This window comes from Nicotiana sylvestris, chromosome 9 (genome assembly GCF_000393655.2).
Source record: "Nicotiana sylvestris chromosome 9, ASM39365v2, whole genome shotgun sequence".
Lineage (NCBI taxonomy): Eukaryota > Viridiplantae > Streptophyta > Magnoliopsida > Solanales > Solanaceae > Nicotiana > Nicotiana sylvestris.
This window is the reverse complement of record NC_091065.1, coordinates 99,792,712-99,817,804: the sequence shown is the minus strand read 5'-3', so window position 1 is coordinate 99,817,804 and position 25,093 is coordinate 99,792,712. Positions and strand designations below refer to the sequence as shown.

Below are 25,093 nucleotides of genomic sequence, written 5' to 3'. Positions count from 1 at the left end.
AGATTCCCTCAATTAAAATCTCCCAAATACCCTTCAAGAAGCTGCTATTTACCTTCAGAGGAACTCAACTTATGGGTCAACTTAAACCAAAACCCCACCCAACCCATGGGCCTGCATACTATAGCCCAAACTGAATTTTCAAACCCTCAACTTAGTCGAAACTTTTAAACAAACAAACCTTTGAATATTCAGAAGAAAACGATTTCAATAGAGATGCTCGGGAAATAGTAATTTAAAGCAATTAAATCAACTAATTAATCAAATTATACCAAGACGTTGATATGCTAATTCCCATTTCATTTAACGCCAAAATAAACCCAAATTGAAGAGGAGGAAGACTCAGAATCCTAATCATGAAAACAGAATGACTTTAAAACATTAAAATAAGAAAGAAAAGAGATGAAATAGAAGGAGACGAGGATGAGAACAAAACAAAAGACGAAGAAGAAGGAGAAAAGAACAGAAATACCTAGATGGTCACACAGACAGGGCTTGACAAACCTCAGGCGACTTCGATTTGACCTGAAATTGGTATTAATCGCATGTTCTCTTTGAGAACAAATGAACAATACTAGTTTCAGGCCCAATCATTCATAGGAACTTGAGGACTTGAAAGATTTTCTTCCCTTCATTTTTAGATTCAACACTGGTCCGATTCGGTGAGGATTTGGGGAGAAGTGGTGGTGGATTGGGACTCAGGGATGAGTGCTGGTTGTATGCTTGGATTTTGGTGGTAGTTTGAGCTTCGCAGCCGGCCGAAGATGGTGAAGAAATTCAGGGCGACGGGTCTAGGTTTAGAGATGAGGGAGAGGAGATGAAGTACAGAGATACGAGGGTCTCTGTGAAATTTGGACAATTATATTGATAAGAGGGGGCGTTCCTTGGCCGTTGGATTGAAAGAGATCAACGACTCAGATCTCTCACTTCACGGAACGACGCCATTTCAATTTAGGGATTGGACCGGGTATTGGGGTGGAGCTGGGCCGACCTGAATGGGTTTGGAAGGGGAAAATGATTTTGGGCCTGGGGGAATTAATTGAATTGGCCCAAAATCAGATTTCTTTGTTTCTTTTCCTTTTCTTTTCATTTTCCAATTCCTTTTCTTTTCAAATTAAAATAAATCTAACTAACTCTTAAAAATTAAATCAAACTACCAAATTATATTAAAAACTCAACATAATATTTACAATAATTAATTAATTCCTAAATTAAAAGAAAAAACTGCAACATTCGAAATTAAAGAGTTAAAATGCAACATGAACTATTTTTGTGATTTTTCATATAAAACAACTAATTACTAATTAATCTAACAACATAAAATTAAATCCTAAATACAAATGCAATGTATTTTTTGTATTTTTCATGAATTAAATAAAATTAAACATGCATAAACAAATGCAAATGATTAACATAATGCTGCAAAAATCTACGAAATCACAAATAATGGGAAAGAATTTATTTTCCTTAAATTTATGGGAATAATTCACATAGGGCAAAATCACGTGCTCACAATACCCATGGTATGGAGAATGCGATAGCACTCATCTAGAAATCCCAGAGCATCATCCGATGCTAGACCGCTGAAAACAGGAGGCTTGTACTTCTTGAACCTCTCAAGCCTCAGCTGCTCATCCTCGAAAGCCGTTGCCCTGTCCTCGGGCTGAACTGGCACTGCAGGCGGTGCAGGAATATTCTCAGGGACCTTCTCAACATGCACTCGCTGCTCAGGAGTGCGGGCTGTGGGAGTTTGTGCTCATCCATCGGCCTGAGATATAGCTGCAGCAAAGGAAAGCAACCCTGCCTGAGCTAGAGTGGTGTACATGCTCATGAACTGTGCTAGAGTCTCCTGAAGAGCTGGAGTAGTAGTAGTAGGCGTGTTAGGTGTCTGGACTCCAGCTGGAACTGCTGGTGGTACCTCGGTGGCAGCTCTCGTAGGTGCTCTGGCTGCACCACGTGCGTGTCCTCGGCCTCTACCCCGGCCCCGGCCTCTGACGGCTGCAGTAGGAGGCACGGGTGCTTGATCATCTTGGGTAGCATGTGTCCTCACCATCTGTGAGAGAATAGAAGACAGCAATTTAGAATTGTGATGTCAAAATATCGCACGACAAGGAAATTAAATGAAGTGGAATTTTCCTAACAGTTACATAGCCTCTCGTAGATAAGTACAGATGTCTCCGTACCGATCAACGAGACTCTATAAATCAGCTTATGATCCATGACTCCTATGAACCTAGATCTTTGATACCAACTTGTTATGACCCCGGTTAGCCCTCCGTGAACCATCATGATGGCACCTAGTCCCTACGACTAGGTAAGCCTAAATTTCAGAAAATAAACCAATTTGCGGAAGTAAAACAATTTAAAACAGAATTAGAGTAATAAGACAGTGTTTAAAAGTGGGTCTCGGCATACATAATATTTAACTCTCAGAAACCAATACATATCTCCAAGACACGGAAACCCATGAATCACATGCTAAGGATCACTACATAGTGCTCTAACTCCAGAATAGTCTAAAACAAAATAAATACAGAAGGGCGTAACTATAAGAGAGAGTGGAGAGAGACTCCTCGGTCTGTGAACGCGGAATATATACCTCGAAATCTCCGAACGGTCGCCTCGCCTCAAGGATGGTAAGTCTAAGTCAAGGTACCTGGATCTGCACATAAAAAACATGCACAGAAAGGGCATGAGTACACCACAGTGGTACTCAGTAAGTGCCAAGCCTAACCTCGGTCGGGTAGTGATGAGGAAGGTCAGGGACCTACCGAGGTTAAATAAAATACAAAGTATAATAGTGTAGAACAAGACAGTATAATTAAGTACAACAATAAGACATAACATAGAATAGAAAGATCAACAACAGCTAGAACAGAGGCAAAATAATCATCGAGGGAACACATCTGAACACATAGATAGCAACCGGGGATTTACCAGGATACCGTCCTGTAGCCCCTAAATGTAAATGTCTAGTGGATCTCTCGGGTGTCGCCCCGTAGTCCAACTCAAAATGTGTGACGACCTGACCAGTTGTCTCATGAGTTACCGCTCTGTTTCCCCTATTTCTGCTTCTTATTGCTTGGTCTATCGGTTCTATGAGTGATCGGGTTGGTTGGCTTGGGTTTGGAAAGGTTTTGAGAGGGTTTGAGACATTTATAGCCCGTTTTGCCAAGCTGCAAAAATCATCTTATTTTGAGAAGTGCTTTTTTTCAAAAGTGCTTTTCGCAAAAGTACTTTTGGTGAGAAGCAGTTTGTGTTTGGATAATTAGTTTGAAAAGCACTTCTAAGCAGTAATTAGTGTTTGGCCAAGCTTTAAAAAACTGCTTCTAAGTGTATTTTTCTCAAAAGTGCTTCTATAAAAAGTGCTTTTGAAGAGAAGCTACTTTTTTCTGCTTCTCCAAAACTGCTTCTGCTTCTCCTCAAAAACACTTTTTTCCTTCCAAAAGCTTGGCCAAACACCTCAATTTTTGGCCAAAAGTGCTTTTGGCAAAAAAAAGCACTTTTGGCCAAAAAGAAGCTTGGCCAAACAGGCTATTAGTCTCTATTGAGGAAGCTTAAGTTAGAAAAGTCAACCAGATGTTGACTAATGTATTAGGGGCTCAGATGTGAGTTCTGATGATTCGGTTAGCATCGAGAGGTGATTTGGGACTTAGGAGCGCGATCAGAATGAGTTTTGGGGGTTCAGAGTAGATTTAGGCTTGAATTGGCAAAGTTGATATTTTAGTGATTTTTTGTTGGTAGGCAAAATTTTGATATAGGGGTCAGAATGGATTTCCGAGAGTTGCAATAGATCCGTTGTGTCATTTGGGATATGTGTGCAAAATTTCAGGTCATTCGGACGTGGTTTGGTTGGGTTTTTGATCAAAAGCGAAATTCAGAAGATTTTGGAAACTTAGGCTTGAATCCGAAGTGTTTTGGTTGATTTGATGTTGTTTGAGGTGTTTTGAAAATTGGTACAAGTTTGAATAAGGTTTTAGGATATGTTGGTGCTTTTGGTTGAGGTCCCGGGAGCCTCGGGGTGATTTTGGATGGTTGACAGGGAGTTTGAGAAATTGTTGCAACTGCAGATTTTGCTGCTTCTGGTATTTCCACACCTGCGGATTGGGAACCGCAGGTGCGATGCCGCATATGCGGGAGAACGACCGCAGAAGCAGAAGTTGGGAAGATGGCAGGAACCGCAGAAATGGTTATAGGGACAGCACCTGCGATGCCGCAGATACGAGAATGGCACCGCAGATGCGGAGAGTGGTGAGTTAAGTGATTTCCGCAGAAGCGGATAACGAACCGCAAATGCGGTACCACAGAAGCGGTAAATGGGGACGCAGATGCGAAAATGCCTGGGTAGAAGGTATAAATTGTGTCCTTCGCGATTTTTAGCTATTTGCACCATTTCTATCTCGGTTTGGGAGCTTTTTGAACGATTTGAAAGAGGGATTTCAAGGGAAATTCATTGAGGCAAGGAATTTGGACCAAAAACTCGTTCCTATGCTATTATTTCACGGATTACAGCTATGATTAATGGAATTTAAGGGCTAAAATTGGGGAAAAACTAGGGCTTGGAAACTTAGACCTTTACTTGAGGATTTGAAGGACCATTTGAGGTCGGATTTTAGAACTTTTGATATGCATGAACTCGTGGGGAGATAAGGATCCTATTGACGTAAAAAATTTTGAATTCCGAGACGTGGGCCCGGGGCTCGGGTTTGGCCAATTTCGGGATTATTAGTATTATTTGATTGTTCTCGCTTGGGCTTCGTTCCCTTAGCATATTTTGATGCCGTGATTATGATTTTGGATAGATTCGACGTGAGTGGAGGTCGATTCAAGGGGCAAAGGCGTTGCGGAGTAGTATTTTCACCAGTTTGAGGTAAGTAACCCTTGTAAATCTGGAACTGAGGGTACAAACCCCGATATTTGACTTGTTTTGATAAATGCGGTGACGCACATGCTAGGTGACGAGCGTGTGGGCGTGCACCGGTAGGGATTGTGACTTGGTATGTCCCATAACAACTATTAAGCCGCGTATTTGATTTTGGAATCTTATATTATTCCATACTTTAGTCATTTATACTGTATTATGGGTTGTACACCATGTTTGGGGCCTTGTGCCGACCTGTTAAGACCCTTAGGGGTATTTGTATTGATTTTCCTTACTTTACTTGTTGAAAGCATATCCTTAGTCATGTTTTACCCGTTTAAATGTTTAAAACTGGTTTTATCACTCCACTTCTAATTGTGAGGATTGTTTGGACTGAGTTCCCTAATTTCTATTGTTGTGCCCGAGAGTCTGTGAGGTTAATGACTGAGAGAGGTTGAGGAGCTAATGGTGAGGATATTATATGTATATATTATGGATCGGGTTGCACGCCGCAGTGATACTTATATGGATCGGGTTGCACGCCGCAGTGATATATATATTGGATCGGGCTACGCGCCGCAGCGATATGACGCTTGGGCTGTAGGAGCCCCTCCGGAGTCTGTACACCCCTAGTGAGCGTAGTCGACTATAAATTATGTATCGGGCTGCACGTCGCAGCAGTTACTATGATTTCTATTATTATGAGATATTAATGAGCCTGAGTGCTGGGAGTGAGTACTGAGTGACTGATCATAGCATACTCCGCACCACTAAAAAGTAGCGAGAGAGGGTCGCAATAGCTTTCACCCGATTTTGGGTCGGGATCGATTTCCACAAAGAGCTAGAAAGGGAGTTGAGTATCTATTTTGGTTGGGATTGCGTATTGGTTCCAAATTGCACTTCTATTCATTTTTGGGGTTTCTTTTATAATTCTACTATTATCAAACTTCAAATTATAATTTCAACTAGATTAATCTAAGAGTAAAATGCTATAAGTTGTTCAAATATTCTAAAAGGCACTGGGGTTGTGACTTTCACCTAGGTGGCCAATTGACGGGTAATTGCATCTAAGGCACGATTGACATGATTGGGGAATATGTTATAACCGTTGCTCGATATTACCCACTCTCACACCTCTCGGAAGAAAGAATGATTTTGCCCAATTAACTTTCTCAAGACCAATTGGGTATGCATATTTGCTCAAACAACTAGGGTTCAAGTCGGGTATTACTCTCTCAAGGTTTAACCCTTTAATTGGGATTATCAATTCTCTTGAGTCCATCCCAATTCCTTGTTGGATCAATTTCGGAGATTTAGGTTCTCTTTCTCAAGAAGAGCCAAAGTCAACTTAGCACAAACTAGTGTTTGCAGCCACTAATTCAGTAATTAAACCATGAAATTGACCCAAATAGCAAACACCCATAGTCAATCTAGCCCTAAATTGCAACCTCCATTAATTATCCACACTAGGGTTGAGCCACAACCCTAGCTAAAGGGTCTAGCTACTCATACTTGAAGAGAAAAATAGAGAAATAGATGAAGATGAACACATGTTAATTAATTGCTAAGCTAAATACAAAGATTCAATGATAAAAAGTAAGTAAAAATGCCCAAAATGGCTACAAGATACGTTCTCACAAGCGTAGTAGCTATTCTAAAATGTCTGATACCCTAAAAATGGAAAAAGATTCTATTTATAGTAAGCAAGAAAAACTGGACAAAAATGCCCCAGCGGGGTCAGTGCGGACCGCACAAAATTGTGTGCGACTGCACTAGGCCCTTTATTACACCCCAAGTTTTCATACGTGAGAGTACGTCGTAAGTCATTGATGTAAGCTCGGAAATGAGATTATATTTGGAAGCAAATAAAGTAAGTTAATCATGTTACCTTGGAGGTTACAAATATTTAAGATCATGAATAACGAGTACCAAGAGGGTTGGAAATCTTAGAAGCTAAACCAATTGAAGAAAATAAGTTTCGTCGAAAGTCGACAAGTTTCGAATGTTATAACATGTACTTTGGGGTGAGACTAGGGTTATTAACATGATAAGGAGGTTATTCTATGAGTTATTTTAGTCGTATGATATTCATTTTCTACATTTTGAAGGCAAGCAAGTTGTGGAACAAGAGTTGGCAAAGGTCATCACAAGTTACATTCATAAATTTGCTGAAATTTAGGTCAAATGTATCTGAGAATTTCTCCAAATATACTTGGAATAATGGGGTGTTCTACCTACCAAATTGAAGGTCTACGAGTCTAGTTTCTAACGCATTAAACCGTTTGTCAATACGACATCGTAGTAGAGAGATATTCACGTTTTTGCGAGACTGCGCAAGCACCTCCCATTGGGACCCACTTAGGCGGTGGTTGACCTACTTCAATTTATAAACGATTTGGACGCCTATTTTGCTCATTTTTCAACTACAATTCGTCTCCAAACTTCTCCTAACCCTCCTAAACATATACCACAAGGGTTTGAAGTGATTCCAAAGTGATTACACCATATTTCAACATCAAAACTTAGTTCTAGTGAAGAACAACACCTCTTTGAGGTTGTGTTGTCATTGAGGATTGTTGTGGGCTGTATTTGGATGAAATTCCAAGTTGTTGCTGCTGTATAAGGTGAGTATAACAACCTACTAATTGTGCTTAATCTTTCTTGTATGTTGGTTAAGTTGTTAGGATGATAAACTACAAGATAATACTTGGATTAGCTTAAGTCACTTCTATGGTGTTGTATTGCTATTAAGGGTTGTTGTAAACTGAATATAACTTGGATTTTGACTTGAAGTTACTGTATAAGGTATGTATATTGTGATCTTGCTTGTGCCTAAGGTTATCTTGATATTGATTAAGTTAAATGGATGGGCTAGACATGAACTAGTGAATAAAGTTGCTAGTTGGGGATAGTTGAAGTTGTGGATTATTTTCGTTGTTATAAATATATGGTATAAGGCTGGAATCATTGATTAATGACTTCATTATCATGTTAATGATACTTTTATGTTGAAGTAAGAAGTCTATAAGGATTGATAAGGGGTATACGGATTCCAATCGGAGCTTGCCGCTCGTCGTAATGTAGTTGTGACTTGTTGTTGTTATATGGTGTCTTGATATTGATAATTATGTATTGATGGATTGCTCTGGTCATTGTTGTTGGTATATGGTATTGGAGGAGGCCCTTGTTACAAGGGAGATGCTGCCCAAATTTACGTAAACGAGCTACTAGCTTAAGTTATAGACTTAGCCTGTGCTCAGCACTGATTTTGAATCTCCTTATACTATGATAGATTGAGTTGACTTGTTTGAAGAGTTGCTTGGAAGTGATTAAGGACTCAACAGGTTTAAGGTATGTTAAGGCACTTTCTTCTTTCTTTTGGCATGATCTAAAGTGAAATGAATACGCTACTTCATAACGGATCTACTCCTAGCAACTAAGGTTGTCCATGTTGTTCTTTCCTTATAAAATTATTCTAAGCAAGTGTGTATGATCCTTGAATCCTACTAAGGTTCATATTGAGGGTATGGATGTCCATAGTGCTCTTAAGTCACTCCAAAAGGTTTAGAAGGTGATTCCATGAATTGAGCATGCATTATATATATGTATCTATTTTACTCTACCGAGCCGCGCTATAGTCAGCCGGGTACGACACCTATTGTACAACCACTGATCAGTTGGTTTTACCGATCTCCACGTGGCCGTGTATGATTCTACCGAGCCTTATGATGGCCGGGTACGTTTTTACCGAGTCCTCTTTGAGGCCGGGTACGGTATGATGATGATGATGCCCACAGAGGCGAATGTTTTTAAAAAGTTAATGTATATATATGTATTATGCATTTCATGTCAGTAGCCCCCAGAGGCACTCAGATGTTACAGGTTGTATCTCCTCTATCTCTCTTTACATTACTGTTCTTGTTTATGCTTTCCTGCCTAACATACTCGGTACTTTATTCGTACTGACGTCCCTTTTGCCTGGGGACACTACATTTCATGCCCGCAGGTCTCGATTGATAGCTTGACAGTCCTCCTAGTAGGCTATCAGCTCAGCGAAGGTGTTGGTCCACTCCACTTGCTCCGGAGTTGCCTATTTGGTCAGTATGCTTTGGATATATATTGATTGGTATGGCGGGGCCCTGTCCCGACCTTTATGATTTTATGAACTCTTAGAGGCTTGTAGACAGATGTCAGGTGTATGGATAATTGTATGGCCTTGTCGGCCTATGTTTCGAGTTTACTAATGGTCATGTCGGCCTTATAGGCCCGTATGTCACATATATTAGTTTGTATATCATGTTGGGTCTTCATATGTTGACTATTCCCTTATGTTTTATTCTTGTTATCTCAGGACGAGTTTTCTAGCTCATTTACTCATGATAACATGATAAGAAAGATATGTTACGTTGGTACTCGGTTGAGTAAGGCACCGGGTGCCCGTCGCGGCCCTTCGGTTTGGGTCGTGACAGAAGTGGTATCAGAGCAGTTCTGTCCTAGGGAGTCTACAAGCCGTGTCTAGTAGAGTCTTGTTTATGGGTGTGTTGTGCACCACACTTATAAGCAGGAGGCTACAGGGCATTTAGGTCTGTCACTCTTTCTTCTTACTTTAGATCGTGCAGTAGAGCTCAGTTGTAAGAATTCAAACTCCTAAATTCGACTTTAGTCGTAATACAACGATACCTACATCCACAAAGACAGTTGGTAAGAGATTGCATGTGGATGTGGAAGAGTTGAGTCAGAGGAACTCGATTTCACATCATGCTTATGATGAGTAAATATGAGGTCTTCAACAGATCATGTGTGTACTAAGATGTGTATGCTTCTTAATAAGGAGCCTTAAGGCACAGATATCTATTCACGAATATGGTGAAAATCTATGAGGAATTCAGAAGCTAGATACAAATTTTAACAAGTAAAAGAAGTAAGGTGAAGAGGGGTACGAGGCACCCAGATAATGAGGATTATCAATATTTTCAAATCAGGCAGAGAAATATAAGCATTTTGGTACCTTCATCAATGACAGAGGTAAGTACAATTGGCCACACTCATCTCAGTTATGTTCTATGGGAGCTAACATATATTATTTAAGAGAAAGATGGGATATCAGGATCCAGTTGGAGATAGAGTAACCCAAAAATTGTGGATAGGTTGTTATCATTAACTAACGTTTTCGAAAGATGGTGCAAATGTGGTAATAGATCTCCTACTAAGACACCTAGATGGTAAAATCTAGAGTAGTACAATCAGATACGAATACTGGAATATTCAAAAAATTTAGAAGACAGGCAGTTGGATCCTAGAAGGGACAAATATTTACCTTAGTATGACTCTAGCCCCGAGTAAAAAAAAGAATGTTAGGCATTCCAAAGAGCCAGTGAGATGAAGCTAGGGGAGCTTAAAGGGAAAGAACTTTTTGTTGAAGTTTTCAGAATAAAGTGATAGACAAAAAAATATTATCCGGAGAATAAGAAGAAAATAAATGAAGCATCATGAGTAAGATGTGATATATGGATAATAACAGTAAATCAAAATATGACACGATGATAGAGTCTATAGTCAAGTGAAGGAAAATACAAGAGGTGACAAGCCTTAAGGCAATAAAAGAGTATAAGCCATAAAGTCATATTCTTATTTCGAGAAATGAGTTGGTGACTTCAACGTGATTACCAGGAGGAAAGGTTAGACCCCAGAGTAATAAAAATCAGTATGGGCTGGTGAACAAGATAAAACCGAACATGAATTAGGGACCGGAGGATTTGATAATGGTCGACATCGTGAGAATTTCAAAGATCGTGCTCCAACAATAATAGAATAGACAACAGACGAATAACCTTTAAAGGTTATTTAGGAAGTCGCTTACCTAAAGCAAGAACTCTGAGCAGAGTTAATCTTAAGGGACTAAGTGTGCCAGTTACTGTAGGTGTCACCTTCGTGCGTAAGAAATTTAGTTATCTATGGCACAGAAGGTTACCATAAGGCGATTAAGGTTCATTGATAATGTGAAAAGACGCCAAAGATGAAGAGGTAAAACAACTATAGGTAGATCGTCGTAGTACTAAATCTTAGTACTCCCCTGAAGGGGGGAATATGGTGTGATATGATATTAAGTCGGAGTTAAGCGGTTCAGTTAACTATGGAATGGTAAAGGAAGAATGTGGTAAAAAGGAGAAAGGGATGATGTTGCATTTATTCAGTTCCTGCAGATATGTTGCGACTCCAGAACATTATACAAGCACGACACCGGGGAGAGGCAGTAAAAGTTTCCGGCCAGGATGTTATTGATAAATAAGTGTGAATGGACACTTGATACATCAGGAGCTAGTGGTGAGAGATAAGTTAAGACAAAGGATATATCCCAAGAGGGATTATGCAGAATATATATATATATATATATATATATATATATATATATATATATATATATGAGAATGGACCAACGAGTAATTAGTAGTTGATTCAGGAAGAGCCCAGTTATGGCTAGACAAGAGGTCACGGATAAATCAATAGATCATGCAAGATAAATGTAGTGAACCACGGCATAGTGAATTCAGTCTCGCAAATACGAGATTGCAATCATTTGGAAAAATTTCAGATAGGAGTTGAGGCAATTAAAGGTACCATTTTTAAGGTTTATAAAAATAAGAGAGAGTGCCACTAAGGAGACAATAAAAATTTGAGCTTAGAAGTAACCCTACGAGCACAAAGGCATAAATTTATGTAACTAAGGATTATTATAGGCGAGTAAGAATAACGAAAATTACCTTCGGGTGTACGATATATCAAGCTCGCAACTTTACAAGAGCCAGAAGGTCTCCCTAAGTACTACAATGAAAGACTAGCTGAGGAAATAAGGAAGAAGGTTTCCACCTAAGCATAGTGAGCTAAAGAGTAAATGATCCTGTAACAACAGTCTCACTACAATATTGTATACACTCCATAAGAAAGTGGCACCTATCATGGCTAATGAATGGTAAAAAAAAGCCATCAAAGGTGATGTTTGAGATCATATGAGGTACAGGAAATTATAGTATTCGTGGGCAAAATGACAAGCCAAGTATTCATGCAACAAGTGATAGAACGACCAGCAAAAGTAATTGCTTACATTTAAGGACAACTGAGAAGGCACGAAAGGAAATTTATGGTGCTAGCAAGTTAAAGGAAGGTTGCGAGTAGTATAAATAGATCGGTGTAGGTCCTAAGGTAAAGTATTGTAGAGCAACAAGGTTTTAGGTAGATAGGAGTAAGGATATGAAAAGGTGAGTGAGAAGGTGACGAGAATATGTATGTCCTCGGGATTAAACCCATCAAAACAAGGGAGCTGATGATTTCCATATGAATAAAAAACTCTATACAGCCTGAATGAACCCAGAGGAGTCTAAGACTAGGTGCATTTAGAAGAGATGGAATGTTGCCCTGGCGGTAGAATAAGGGTGTAATTGTGATAGATAAGAGGATGATTCTTAGGCCTTTGATTGAGTAATGATTTAACGAGAAAGGGATTTCATTAATTGCACGGGATTAGAATACCCCCATAAGATGAATCGCGTTGGGATGCAATGAAATATGGTTATTGAAGTATAGTATTATCCCTAGGTGGATCAGGAAAATCACTTCATATGTTCCCCGATAAGATGTGAGCCCTAGTGACAGTGTATTACGTAAGAGGTTGCAAGTTATCAGTGATAGATTATAGATCAACATTAAGGTGAATAAACAATAGATGGGTACAAGTTCCAAAGTTCGAGATGAGATTTGTTTGTTATTCTTAGATGAATAATAATGAGGAAGCACTAAAGGACTTAGATTTATACATATAGGATAAGTAGCGAGAGAGTAACCTGGAGTTGGGTAGCAAACCTCGGTAATAATAAACCGAAGCAAGTTTTATGGTATAGTATAAGCTACCTAGATGTAGTAAATCCATAAGGATAGATATACAAGGCTATGAAAAAAGAGATAGAAATAGTCTTAAGTTCGATAAAGTACCAAGCGAAAGACATCAGTACACCTATAGATGCCTAGAGGGACAGCTTGTCATAATTTTGTATATGTTCATAAAGTAAGGCTTAGAGATTGGCTAAAAGATGGAGGAAAAAGAGAATACGAGTCGCTAGGCGCTCATACAAGGACACAGTCGTACATACTGCATGACATAAGGTATCAAATGTTACGATGTTGGAAAAATTCCGACCACATGTCATGGCGTGACAAAGAGGCCTAAAAGGGGGGAATGCCCAAGCGTTTGGATTTATTCACAAAACTGTTGCTTAGATGGCAAGATGAACATTAAAGTATTCGTAAGAGCCATAGTTTATGAAATTGATAAGTGCATCAGTCAACATTCGAGGACGAATGTTCCAAAGGGGGGAATGATGTTACACCCCAAGTTTTCATACGTGAGAGTACATCGTAAGTCATTGATGTAAGCTCGGAAATGAGATTCTATTTGGAAGCAAATAAAGTAAGTTAATAATGTTACCTTGGAGGTTACAAATATTTAAGATCATGAATAACGATTACCAAGAGGGTTGGAAATCTTAGAAGCTAAACCAATTGAAGAAAATAAGTTTCGTCGAAAGTCGACAAGTTTCGAATGTTATAACATGTACTTTGGGGTGAGACTAGGGTTATTAACATGATAAGGAGGTTATTCTATGAGTTATTTTAGTCGTATGATATTCATTTTCTACATTTTGAAGGCAAGCAAGTTGTGGAACAAGAGTTGGCAAAGGTCATCACAAGTTACATTCATAAATTTGCTGAAATTTAGGTCAAATGTATCTGAGAATTTCTCCAAATATACTTGGAATAATGGGGTGTTCTACCTACCAAATTGAAGGTCTACGAGTCTAGTTTCTAACGCATTAAACCGTTCATCAATACGACATCGGAGTAGAGAGATATTCGCATTTTCACGAGACGACGCAAGCAGCTCCCAATGGGACCCACTTAGGCGGTGGTTGACCTACTTCAATTTATAAACGATTTGGACGCCTATTTTTGCTCATTTTTCAACTACAATTCGTCTCCAAACTTCTCCTAACCCTCCTAAACATATACCACAAGGGTTTGAAGTGATTCCAAAGTGATTACACCATATTTCAACATCAAAACTTAGTTCTAGTGAAGAACAACACCTCTTTGAGGTTGTGTTGTCATTGAGGATTGTTGTGGGCTGTATTTGGATGAAATTCCAAGTTGTTGCTGCTGTCTAAGGTGAGTATAACAGCCTACTAATTGTGCTTAATCTTTCTTGTATGTTGGTTAAGTTGTTAGGATGATAAACTACAAGATAATACTTGGATTAGCTTAAGTCACTTCTATGGTGTTGTATTGCTATTAAGGGTTGTTGTAAATTGAATATAACTTGGATTTTGACTTGAAGTTACTGTATAAGGTATGTATATTGTGATCTTGCTTGTGCCTAAGGTTATCTTGATGTTGATTAAGTTAAATGGATGGACTAGACATGAACTAGTGAATAAAGTTGTTAGTTGGGGATAGTTGAAGTTGTGGATTATTTTCGTTGTTATAAATATATGGTATAAGGCTGGAATCATTGACTAAATAACTTCATTATCATGTTAATGATACTTTTAGGTTGAAGTAAGAAGTCTATAAGGATTGATAAGGGGTATACGGATTCCAATCGGAGCTTGCCGCTCGTCGTAATGTAGTTGTGACATGTTGTTGTTATATGGTGTCTTGATATTGATAATTATGTATTGATGGATTGCTCTGGTTATTGTTGTTGGTATATGGTATTGGAGGAGGCCCTTGTTACAAGGGAGATGCTTCCCAAATTTACGTAAACGAGTTACTAGCTTAAGTTATAGACTTAGCCTGTGCTCAGCACTGATTTTGAATCTCCTTATACTATGATAGATTGAGTTGACTTGTTTGAAGAGTTGCTTGGAAGTGATTAAGGACTCAACAGGTTTAAGGTACGTTAAGACACTTTCTTATTTATTTTGGCATGATCTAAAGTGAAATGAATACGCTACTTCATAACGGATCTACTCCTAGCAACTAAGGTTGTCCATGTTGTTCTTTCCTTATAAAATTATTCTAAGCAAGTGTGTATGATCCTTGAATCCTACTAAGGTTCATATTGAGGGTATGGATGTCCATAGTGCTCTTAAGTCACTCCAAAAGGTTTAGAAGGTGATTCCATGAGTTGAGCATGCATTATATATATGTATCTATTTTACTCTACCGAGCCGCGCTATAGTCGGCCGGGTACGGCACCTATTGTGCAACCACTGATCAGTTGGGTTTACCGAGCTCCACATGGTCGGGTACGATTCTACCGAGCCTTATGATGGTCGGGTACGTTTTTATCGAGTCCTCTTTGAGGCCGGGTACGATATGATGATGATGATGCCCACAGAGGCGAATGTTTTTAAAAAGTTCATGTATATATATATGTATTATTCATTTCATGTCAGTAGCCCCCAGAGGCACTCAGATGTTACAGGTTGTATCTCCTCTATCTCTCTTTACATTACTGTTCTTGTTTATGCTTTCCTGCCTAACATACTCGGTACTTTATTCGTACTGACGTCCCTTTTGCCTGGGGACACTGCATTTCATGCCCGCAGGTCCCGATTGATAGGTTGACAGTCCTCCTAGTAGGCTATCAGCTCAGCGAAGGTGTTGGTGCACTCCACTTGCTTGCCTATTCGGTCAGTATGCTTTGGATATATATTGATTGGTATGGCGGGGCCCTGTCCCGACCTTTTTGATTTTATGAACTCTTAGAGACTTGTAGACAGATGTCAGGTGTATGGATAATTGTATGGCCTTGTCGGCCTATGTTTCGAGTTTACTAATGGTCATGTCGGCCTTATAGGCCCGTATGTCACATATATTAGTTTGTATATCATGTTGGGTCTTCATATGTTGAGTATTCCCTTATGTTTTATTCTTGTTATCTCATGACGGGTTTTCTGGCTCATTTACTCATGATAACATGTTAAGAAAGATATGTTACGTTGGTACTCGGTTGAGTAAGGCACCGGGTTCCCGTCGCGGCCCCTCTAATTCGGGTGACACTCTTGAACTTGAAAAATTGGCCCTCTGAACTCAGGCTCCACAGACCACACAGAATGGACCCCGGCCGCGGAGGCTTCTAGTGCGGTCCACACAAACTGGACCACGACCACGGAGGCTTCTCTGAACAAGTTTGTGCGGACCGCACAGGCTTAAAAGTTTCAACTTCGCCCTCTTTGAACCTTGGCTCCGTGGATCGCACAGAATGGTAGTGCGACCGCATTGCCTTCAGTGTGGACCATACTAAACCTTCTGCGGTCGCACTGCCTTAATACCTGAAGTACCAGCTCTCTGAATCTCCCTAGTGCGGTCCACACAAAGTGTAGTGCGGCCGCACTAGGCCTGTTTTTCCTGAGTTTGTCTTGTCTTTGGTACTTGTGCAAGTTTCACTCCTTTTGAGCTGATCTTTGACATCTTGTCACTTTATTGATCAAACCTGTAATCAAGCACAACTTATGAGCCTTTTGGGACTATTTTGTATGAATTTATGATCGAAGCGTAAGCAAGAAGGAGTACAAAATACGTCAAAATTCCTAGCTATCAGTGACGAGAGTGAGTCACAAGTGACTGAGAGGCTGCCCGAGATGGCCATATTCTGAGTGATACCTTGCCCGAGGGGCGCAATTAAAATATTTTCACTGATTTCACTCTTCTTTTTAAATAAGCCTTTATTGAAAAAATTTATAAGTATATGATTTCAAGTGTTTAAACTGAAATTTGTGATTTTACGAAAGAACTGGTTGTAAACTGTGAAGTTGCCCAGTTATCCTGTTGTGTATTCAGTTATATGATTTTAAACTGCTCGTCACTGCTTTAAGACCTTATTTACTTTAGTTACTTACTGAGTTGGCATACTCACATTACTCCCTACACCTTATGTGTAGATCCAGGTGCCCGAGTGGCAGTGTGAGGGTCCTCAGCTGATCCAGAGGTTGCCGGAGATTTCAAGGTAGCTGCATGGCATCCGCAACCCTATTTTCTCCTTCTTATCTTGTCCTTTTCTGCATTTTTCTAGACTTATGTTGTATCAGACAGTCATTTATGTAGTAGAGGCTCTAGACTCGTGACACTAGATATTTGGGGTTGTGTAGTTTTCATGTTTATTTGACTTCCGCATATGTAATTGTGTTTTAAACACTTATTATGGAGATTTGGTATTTAAACCTATGTTAGAAAATGGTTTTATAAAAGGAATTTGTTGTAGTTAATGGCTTGGGTTGGCTTGCCTAGTAATGTGATAGGCGCCATTTATAACTAGGGAATATACATTCTATACTCCTTCTTACTCGAGTTTTGATTAGAATTGTGTACAAAATAGCCCCAAAGGCTCACAAGTTGTGCTTGATTGCAGGTTTGATCAACAAGGTACCAAAAACCAGCTAAAAAAGGAGTGAAACCTTGCACAAGTACCAAGACAAGACAAAGCTCAGTCAAACAGGGTTAGTGCAGCCACACACCATTCTATGCGGTCCGCACAAGTGAAGTTCAGAGAGGTTGTTGTTCAGGCTAACAGGCAATGCGCCCGCAAAGGGTATTGTGCAGTCCGCATTGAGTTCACCGCGGACGCACTCGATTTCGTGCAGTCCATAGAGCCAAGGTTCAGAGAGGTGTTGTTTTGGAGGATGAAGCTCAATGCGGTTCACGGTCCTTTTTGTGCGGACCGCAATGGAAGCCACCGCACCCGCACTCGATTTCATACGGTCCGTATTGCCTGAGTTCAGAGAGCTGATTATTCAAGCACAGAGCCTTAGTGCGGCCGCACTCAATTTTCTGCGATCCGCACTAGCCTCGCAGCGGTATTTTTGTCCAAGAGTTTTAGCCTAGTATAAATAGATTCTTTTCCCATTTTTAGGTCATCAGATAGTTTTGTACCGAGAGCTGCGCTCGTGACTTCATTCTTTTAGCTATTTTGAGTAATGTTAGCTTGATTTCAACATTGAATCTTCAAGTTTAATTTAGCAATTAATTATTATGAGTTTTTCTTCATCTATTTCTTTGTTTTCTTCTCTAATTATGAGTAGCTAGACCCATAAGCTAGGGTTGTGGCTCAACCCTAGTGTGGGTAATTGATGGGTCTTTTGTTTTGATGCTTGATTGTCTATGGGTGTTTAATATTTGAGCTAATTTAGGGTTTTAATTGTGAATTACTGGTTGCAAATACTAGTTTATGCCTAGTAGACTTTGGCTATTCTTGAGAAAGAGAGCCTAAGTCCATGAAATTAGTCCAACAAGGAATTGGGGCGTACTCAAGAGATTGATCACCCCAATTAAAGGGTTAAACCTAGAGATAGTAATACTCGACTTGAACCTTGATTTCTTGCACAAATTTGCATACCCAATTGGTCTTGGGAAAGTCAATTCGGGCAAAATCACTCGAACTACCGAGAGGTGTAGAGTGAGTAGAATCGTGCAATGGTTATATCATACTCCCCAAATATGACAATCTAGCTTTAGACTTAAGAAACTGTCAATTAACCACCTAGGTAAAAGTCGCTACCCTAGGGCCTTTTAATCATTTGAGCAACTCGCAATAGTTTAAACCTTATCTTTATTTAGTTTAATTGAGCATTGTAGTTTTATAAAATTCGAATTATAAATCAAACCAAAAATGTGTAGAAGTGCAATTAAGAGAAAATACACAACTCTGCTTTAGATAGACACCCGACTCCAATATCTAGCTCCTTGTGGAAATTGATCCCGACCTTAATCGGGTAAAAGCTGCTTCGACCTCTCTCGCTACTCCATAGTAGTGCAGGGTTGGCCTCGATCACTTTTTGGCGCTGTTACCGGGGAGATAATGGTTTTGGCCATATATCTAAATAGTTTTGTGTATTGTTCTTCTTTCCTTATGTGTTACTAATCTGTTTGTGTCACAACTTCAGGTACAAAATGGCAGCAAACTTAAATAATGCACCTCTTGGAGATCTTCCGCCGGGGGAGGAAGTAGATGACAATGTTGAAGATGAGGTCCCTATTGTACCTCAAGGACAAAGGAGAGGCCGCCAGGCCAATGATAATATTCCAGACCCTCCCCCACCACCTTTAAGAGTGGCTCCTCGAGTGCTTCCAAACCAAGGCTATGCAAGTGCAATTGTCCCGCCCCGGATTCGGGCGGGCAATTTTCAAATTACCAATGTGATGCTGACATTGCTGGAGCAGCGTGGGTATTTCACGGGCGCTACCAATCAAAATGCTTACAAACATCTGAAGGTGTTCGTGGATACCTGTTGGGGAAGTAAGCAAACTAATGTGTCCGAAGATGTACTTCAGTTGAGACTCTCCCCATTCTCACTTAGAAGGAAGGCATTAGATTGGCTCGAGCGACTTCCCAACCATTCCAGCACTACTTGGGATGAGTTGGCGGACAAGTTCATTACAAAATTTTTCTCACCAGGGCATATGGCAGCATTGAGAGATGAGATCTTAGCTTTCAAGCAATAGCCCATAGAACATTTGCATGATATTTGGAGCGTTATAGAATAATGGTAAAGGAATTCCCCAACAATGATATGACTGAGGCGATGATATAACAAACTTTCTACCGGGGCATTAACACAACAAACCAATGCATAGTGAACCAACTTGCTGGGGGCAACTTTATGAAGCTGTCTTATGATGAGGCTTGTGACATTCTTGACGAGATAGCTGGCAGTTCTTCTGCTTGGCAAAGTAGATCCAATGTGCCCCAGGGTGACCCCACGGTCACTCATTTGCACAAAGAGTTACATGATCATGGGCAGGCTATAGCTGAGCTGGCAACTATTATGAACCAACTAGCAAAGGCATAGTTGCAACAAGTTCAAAATCCTCTCCAAGTGAATGCTATGAAGGGTGTCAACATGCTTGTCAACAAAAGAAGACAAAGAGGTCAACAAAGTCAGCGAAATTCGGAGCAATTTGACAATGATTGTGGTGGACTTCAAGATGATTGTTATGATGGACAGAGTAAAGAGGTGCAATACGTGAACAATTATCAAGGCCAAATGGGCAATTCTTCCAACCAACAACAATGGAGACCCCAAGGCAATTGGGGCAATCAACAACAATAAGGCAATGGTAATTGGGGGAATAACAACCAAAACAATAACTGAGGTAATCAGAATAGCAATCAAAACAATCAAGGAAATTGGAATGGTAACAACAACAATTGGGGTGGTAACAACAATTAAGGTGGATGGAATAATGGAAACCAAGGAAATCAGGGGCAAGGCTTTCAAAGGCCCCCAATGTACCAACAACCGAACAATCCACCCCCATTTCCATCCCAAGGTCCTAGTTCTTCTAGCAATGATATGGGTAGAATTGAAATGATGTTCGAACAAATGATGAAAAAGAATGCAGATTCTGATGCGCAGTTGGATTCCCACAATACCTCAATCAGAAACTTGGAGGTGTAGTTAGGCCAAATCTCACAGTCTTTGAATACTCGTCCTAAGGGGGCTCTACCTAGTAATACGATGGTTAACCCGAAGGGTGGGAACAATCATGTTATGGCGGTAACTACAAGAAGTGGGAGAGGCGGTGATGTGAATGCCTCCAAACAAAATCAAATTTTGAGTGATGAAGTTTAGTTTCAAGAAGATGAAGTTCCTTTGGTGGTTGAAAATGTGATTTATGACAATGTGAACGAAGAAGTGAGGATTGATATTCAAGATGCTGAGGTGGAAACTCAAAATGACGTGAACCCGTCTAGGGAACACGTAATAGACATACCGGAGCCGGTTGTGCCTAAAGCCAAGGTACCTTTTTCAAGGCCACCTCCGCCTTATCCTCAAAGGCTCGCGAAGTAGAAAAATAAGAATCAGTTTAAAAAATTCATGGACATGATGAAGAGCTTATCCATTAATATGCCTTTGGTGGAGGCTTTTGAACAAATGTCGGGCTATGCTAAATTCATGAAGGACTTAGTGACAAAAAAACGGTCCATGGATTGTGAAACAATAAAGATGACTCACCAAGTTAGTGTAATAGTACATTCAATGGCCCTGAAGCTTTAAGATCCCAGTGCTTTCACCATTCCTTTCACCATTGGGAGTGCGGACTTTGCTAAGGCTTTATGTGATTTGGGGGCTAGTATCAATTTGATGCCCTACTCAGTTTTCAAAATTTTGGGTATTGGGCAACCTAGGCCGACTTCCATGAGATTACAAATGGTGGATAGAACGATGAAGAGACCATTGAGTATTATTGATGATGTGCTTGTTCGGGTGGGCAAATTTATCTTTCCAGCTAACTTTGTGATCTTGGATTGTGAGGTGGATTATGAAGTTCCTATCATTTTGGGGAGACCTTTCCTTGCTACTAGGAAGGCATTAGTTGATGTGGAAGCAGGGGAACTCACCTTCCGGGTGGGTGATGAAAAAGTGGTTTTTCATGTGTGCAAGACAATGAAGCAGCCTAATAGTTCTGAGGTGTGTTCTTTTGTAGACCTTGTCACAGTAGTGATAGTTGATGATACCAGTGCAATGATCAATGTTGAGGACCTTCTTGAGGCCATTTTGTTGAATCTTGATGTCAATGAGGATGCAAGCCAGGTGGAGTGTGTGAATATGTTACATGGAATGGGCTCGTACTCTTATGAGACTAGAAAACTTTCTTTGGATCTCGAGAATAGGAAGACTCCACCAACAAAGCCTTCAATTGAGGAACCACCGCTGTTGGAGTTGAAGCCGTTGCCTCCACACATCAGGTATGAGTTCTTAGGTCCAAGTTCTACTTTGCCAGTTATTCTTTCCTCTTGTCTTACTAACATGCAGGTTGATGCCATACTGGCAGTGCTTCAAAAGCGGAAAAAGGCAATTGGATGTACTTTAACTGATATTCGGGGGATAAGCCCCGCATTCTATATGCACAAGATTATCCTAGAAGATGATGTAAAGCCCTCCTTGGAGCATCAAAGAAGATTGAACTAAGCAATGCAAGAAGTTATGAAAAAGGAGGTGATCAAATAGTTGGGTGTCGGGGTTGTGTACCCCATCTCTGATAGCTCTTGGACTTCGCCGGTGCAATTTGTACCGAAGAAGGGTGGCATGACCGTGGTTGCAAATTCAAAAAATGAGTTGATTCCTACCAGAACCGTCACCGGTTTGAGGGTTTACATGGACTACCGCAAGTTGAATAAAGTGACCCGTAAGGATCACTTTCCATTGCCTTTTCTTGATCAAATGTTAGACCGATTTGCTGGCGTGCCTTCTACTGTTTCTTGGATGGGTATTTTGGGTACAACCAAATCTTGATTGCTCCAGAAGATCAGGAGAAGACCACATTCACTTGTCCATATGACACCTTTGCCTTTTCTCGGATGCCTTTTGGGTTGTATAATGCACCGGCTACATTCAAGCGGTGTATGATGGCCATTTTCACTGATATGGTAGAAGACATTTTGGAGGTGTTCATGGACGACTTTAGTGTTGTGGGTGCTTCATTTGATGAGTGCTTGAAGAATCTTGATAGAATGTTGGCCCGTTGTGAAGAAACCAATCTTGTTCTCAATTAGGAGAAATGCCACTTTATGGTGGAAGAGGGCATAGTTCTTGGGCATAAAATTTCAAAGCATGGTATTGAGGTAGACAAAGAAAAAATTGATGTGATTTCAAGGCTCCCTCCCCCTACCCCTGTCAAGGGAGTTAGAAGTTTTCTTGGGCATACGGGGTTCTACCGGAGATTTATCAAAGACTTTTCGAAGGTAGTGAATCCTTTATGCAAGCTATTTGAAAAAGATGCCAAGTTTGTGTTTGATGAAAAATGTATGCAAGCCTTTGAACTTCTCAAGCATAAATTGACCACCACTCCTATCATTACCACACCTAATTGGAGCTTGCCCTTTGAGCTCATGTGTGATGCGAGCGATGTTGCGGTTGGGGCGGTTTTGGGTCAAAGAGTGAATAAAATGTTTTATCTGGTGTACTATGCGAGCAAGACAATGAATGATGTTCAAGTGAACTACACGGTTACCAAGAAAGAATTTTTGGCTATTGTGTTCGCAATGGAGAAATTTCGGCCGTATCTCATGGGTGCCAAGGTCATAATCCATACCGACCATGCCGTACTCCGGTACTTGATGACGAAGAAGGATTCCAAAGGTAGACTGATGCAATGGGTCTTGTTACTTCAAGAGTTTGATTTGGAGATTGTGGACCGGAAGGGTAGTGAAAACCAAGTGGTGGATCACTTGTCCCGCTTGGAGGAGGAGGGGAGGCCTCATGACGGCCTAGAGATCAATGATTCATTTCCCGATGAAAAACTCCTTTCGATGTCGGTGAATGGTATGCCATGGTTTGCGGATGTTGATAATTTCCTTGTGACTGGTATAATCCCGTGTGAGCTCTCTTCTAACCAAAGGAAGAAGCTCAAACGGGATAGTTTGGATTTCTATTGAGATAAGCTGTACTTGTTCAAGATTTGCACGGATGGTGTGATCCAAAGGTGTGTCCCGAAGAAAGAGCAATTGAGTATCTTGGAGGCTTGTCATTACTCTCCCTATGGTAGCCATCATGGCGGGGCGAGTACTGCTTCCAAAGTTCTTAGTTGTGGGTTTTATCGGCCAACTTTGTACAAAGATGCAAGTGAACTTGTGAAGAGGTGTGACGAATGTCAAAGAGCGGGTGGAATTTCGAAGAAAGATGAGATGCCTATCAATACCATCCTTGAAGTTGATATTTTTGATGTATGGGGCATTGATTTTATGGGCCCGTTTGTTAGCTCGTGTGGGAACACATATATTCTTGTGGCGGTGGACTATGTTTCAAAGTGGGTTGAAGTCGTGGCTTTGCCCAACAATGAAGCTCGAAGTGTTGTTGCATTTCTCAAGAAGAGAATTTTTACAAGGTTTGGTACTCTCCGTGCAATCATACGTGATGGGGGGTCTTATTTTTGCAATAGAGCTTTTGACACTTTGCTTGCAATGTATGGTGTCAATCACAAGGTTTCTATTCCCTGTCATCTTCAAGAAAGTGGTCAAGTTGAAGTCTCCAATAGGGAAATCAAGAGCATATTGTCAAATACGGTCAATGTAAATAGGACCGATTGGTCAAAGAAGTTGGATGATACTCTATGGGCTTATAGGACTGCTTACAAGACTCTGATAGGTATTTCTCTGTATCGGTTGGTGTTTGGGAAAACTTTCCATCTACCAGTTGAGTTAGAGAACAAGGCCATATGGGCTTTGAGGAAGCTAAATCTTGAATGGGATATTGCATCCAATCTTTGTGTGGAGCAGCTTTATGAACTTGATGAATTCTGATTCCATGCCTACTTCAGTTCTTCCTTGTACAAGGACAAGATGAAGTACCTTTATGATAAATATGCTCGTAGCAAGGAGTTCAAAGTGGGTGATTTGGTTCTCTTGTTCAACTCTCGGTTACGTCTGTTTCCGGGAAAGCTTAAGTCAAAATGGAGTGGACCTTTTGAAATGGAATGTGTGACCTCATTTAGTGCACTTGATTTAAAGAACAAAAGTGGGGAAGTTTTCAGAGTGAATGGGCATAGGGTCAAGCACTACTTGGGAAAAATTGATGACAGCCACATGGTGACACTTTTTCATCTCAAATGATTTGATGGTAACCTGTGTCGTGCCGTGACGTTAAATCAGACGCTTCTTGGGAGGCAGCCCATGTGTTTTTCCTCTTATTTTTCTTTGATTTACATTGTAGTATAGGATTTATTTTTGGACTGACTGGTTGTGAGATGCTACAGGATTGTGTTGATGCAGTGCAGGACAAAGTGGAAAAAAATTGTTCAAGTCTCTGAAGTTTGCAATGCGGACTGCACTACATTTTGTGCGGTCGCAAAGAACTTAGTGTGGAGGCACAAAATCAGTGCGGACCGCACTGATGATGGATGTAAAAACCAACTCTCTAATGTTTGCCACCGCGACCGCATTATATTTTGCGCGGTCCGCGATGGACCACTGCGGCCGTGAAGCATTTTGTGCGGACCGCAGTGGTTGCCTTCTCAAACTTGTATAATTCTGTGTGGTGCGGACCACACTGCATTTTGTGCGGTCCGCGGTGGGTAGGTAAGCTGGGCCCGAGGACGTTTTCTATAAATAGTACTTGAGGACCATCGTTTGAACTTTTCGATCCTTTCACTCTCAGAACTCAAAATTTCACTGTTCATTTTACTTCTTGCTCGTAATTAACTGCTAAGAATCTTCTATCTTCAGTACTTCTCACATCTGGTAAC

The 25,093-nt window shown here is 40.5% G+C and overlaps 1 protein-coding gene across 1 annotated transcript; it reads left to right on the top strand.

Moving 5' to 3' along the window:
* Positions 1-23,813: 23,813 nt before the first annotated feature.
* LOC138877969 (uncharacterized) lies at positions 23,814-24,152 on the top strand. Its single transcript, XM_070157618.1, has one exon. The coding sequence runs from the start codon at positions 23,814-23,816 to the stop codon at positions 24,150-24,152; it is 339 nt and encodes a 112-aa protein (XP_070013719.1).
* Positions 24,153-25,093: the final 941 nt, after the last annotated feature.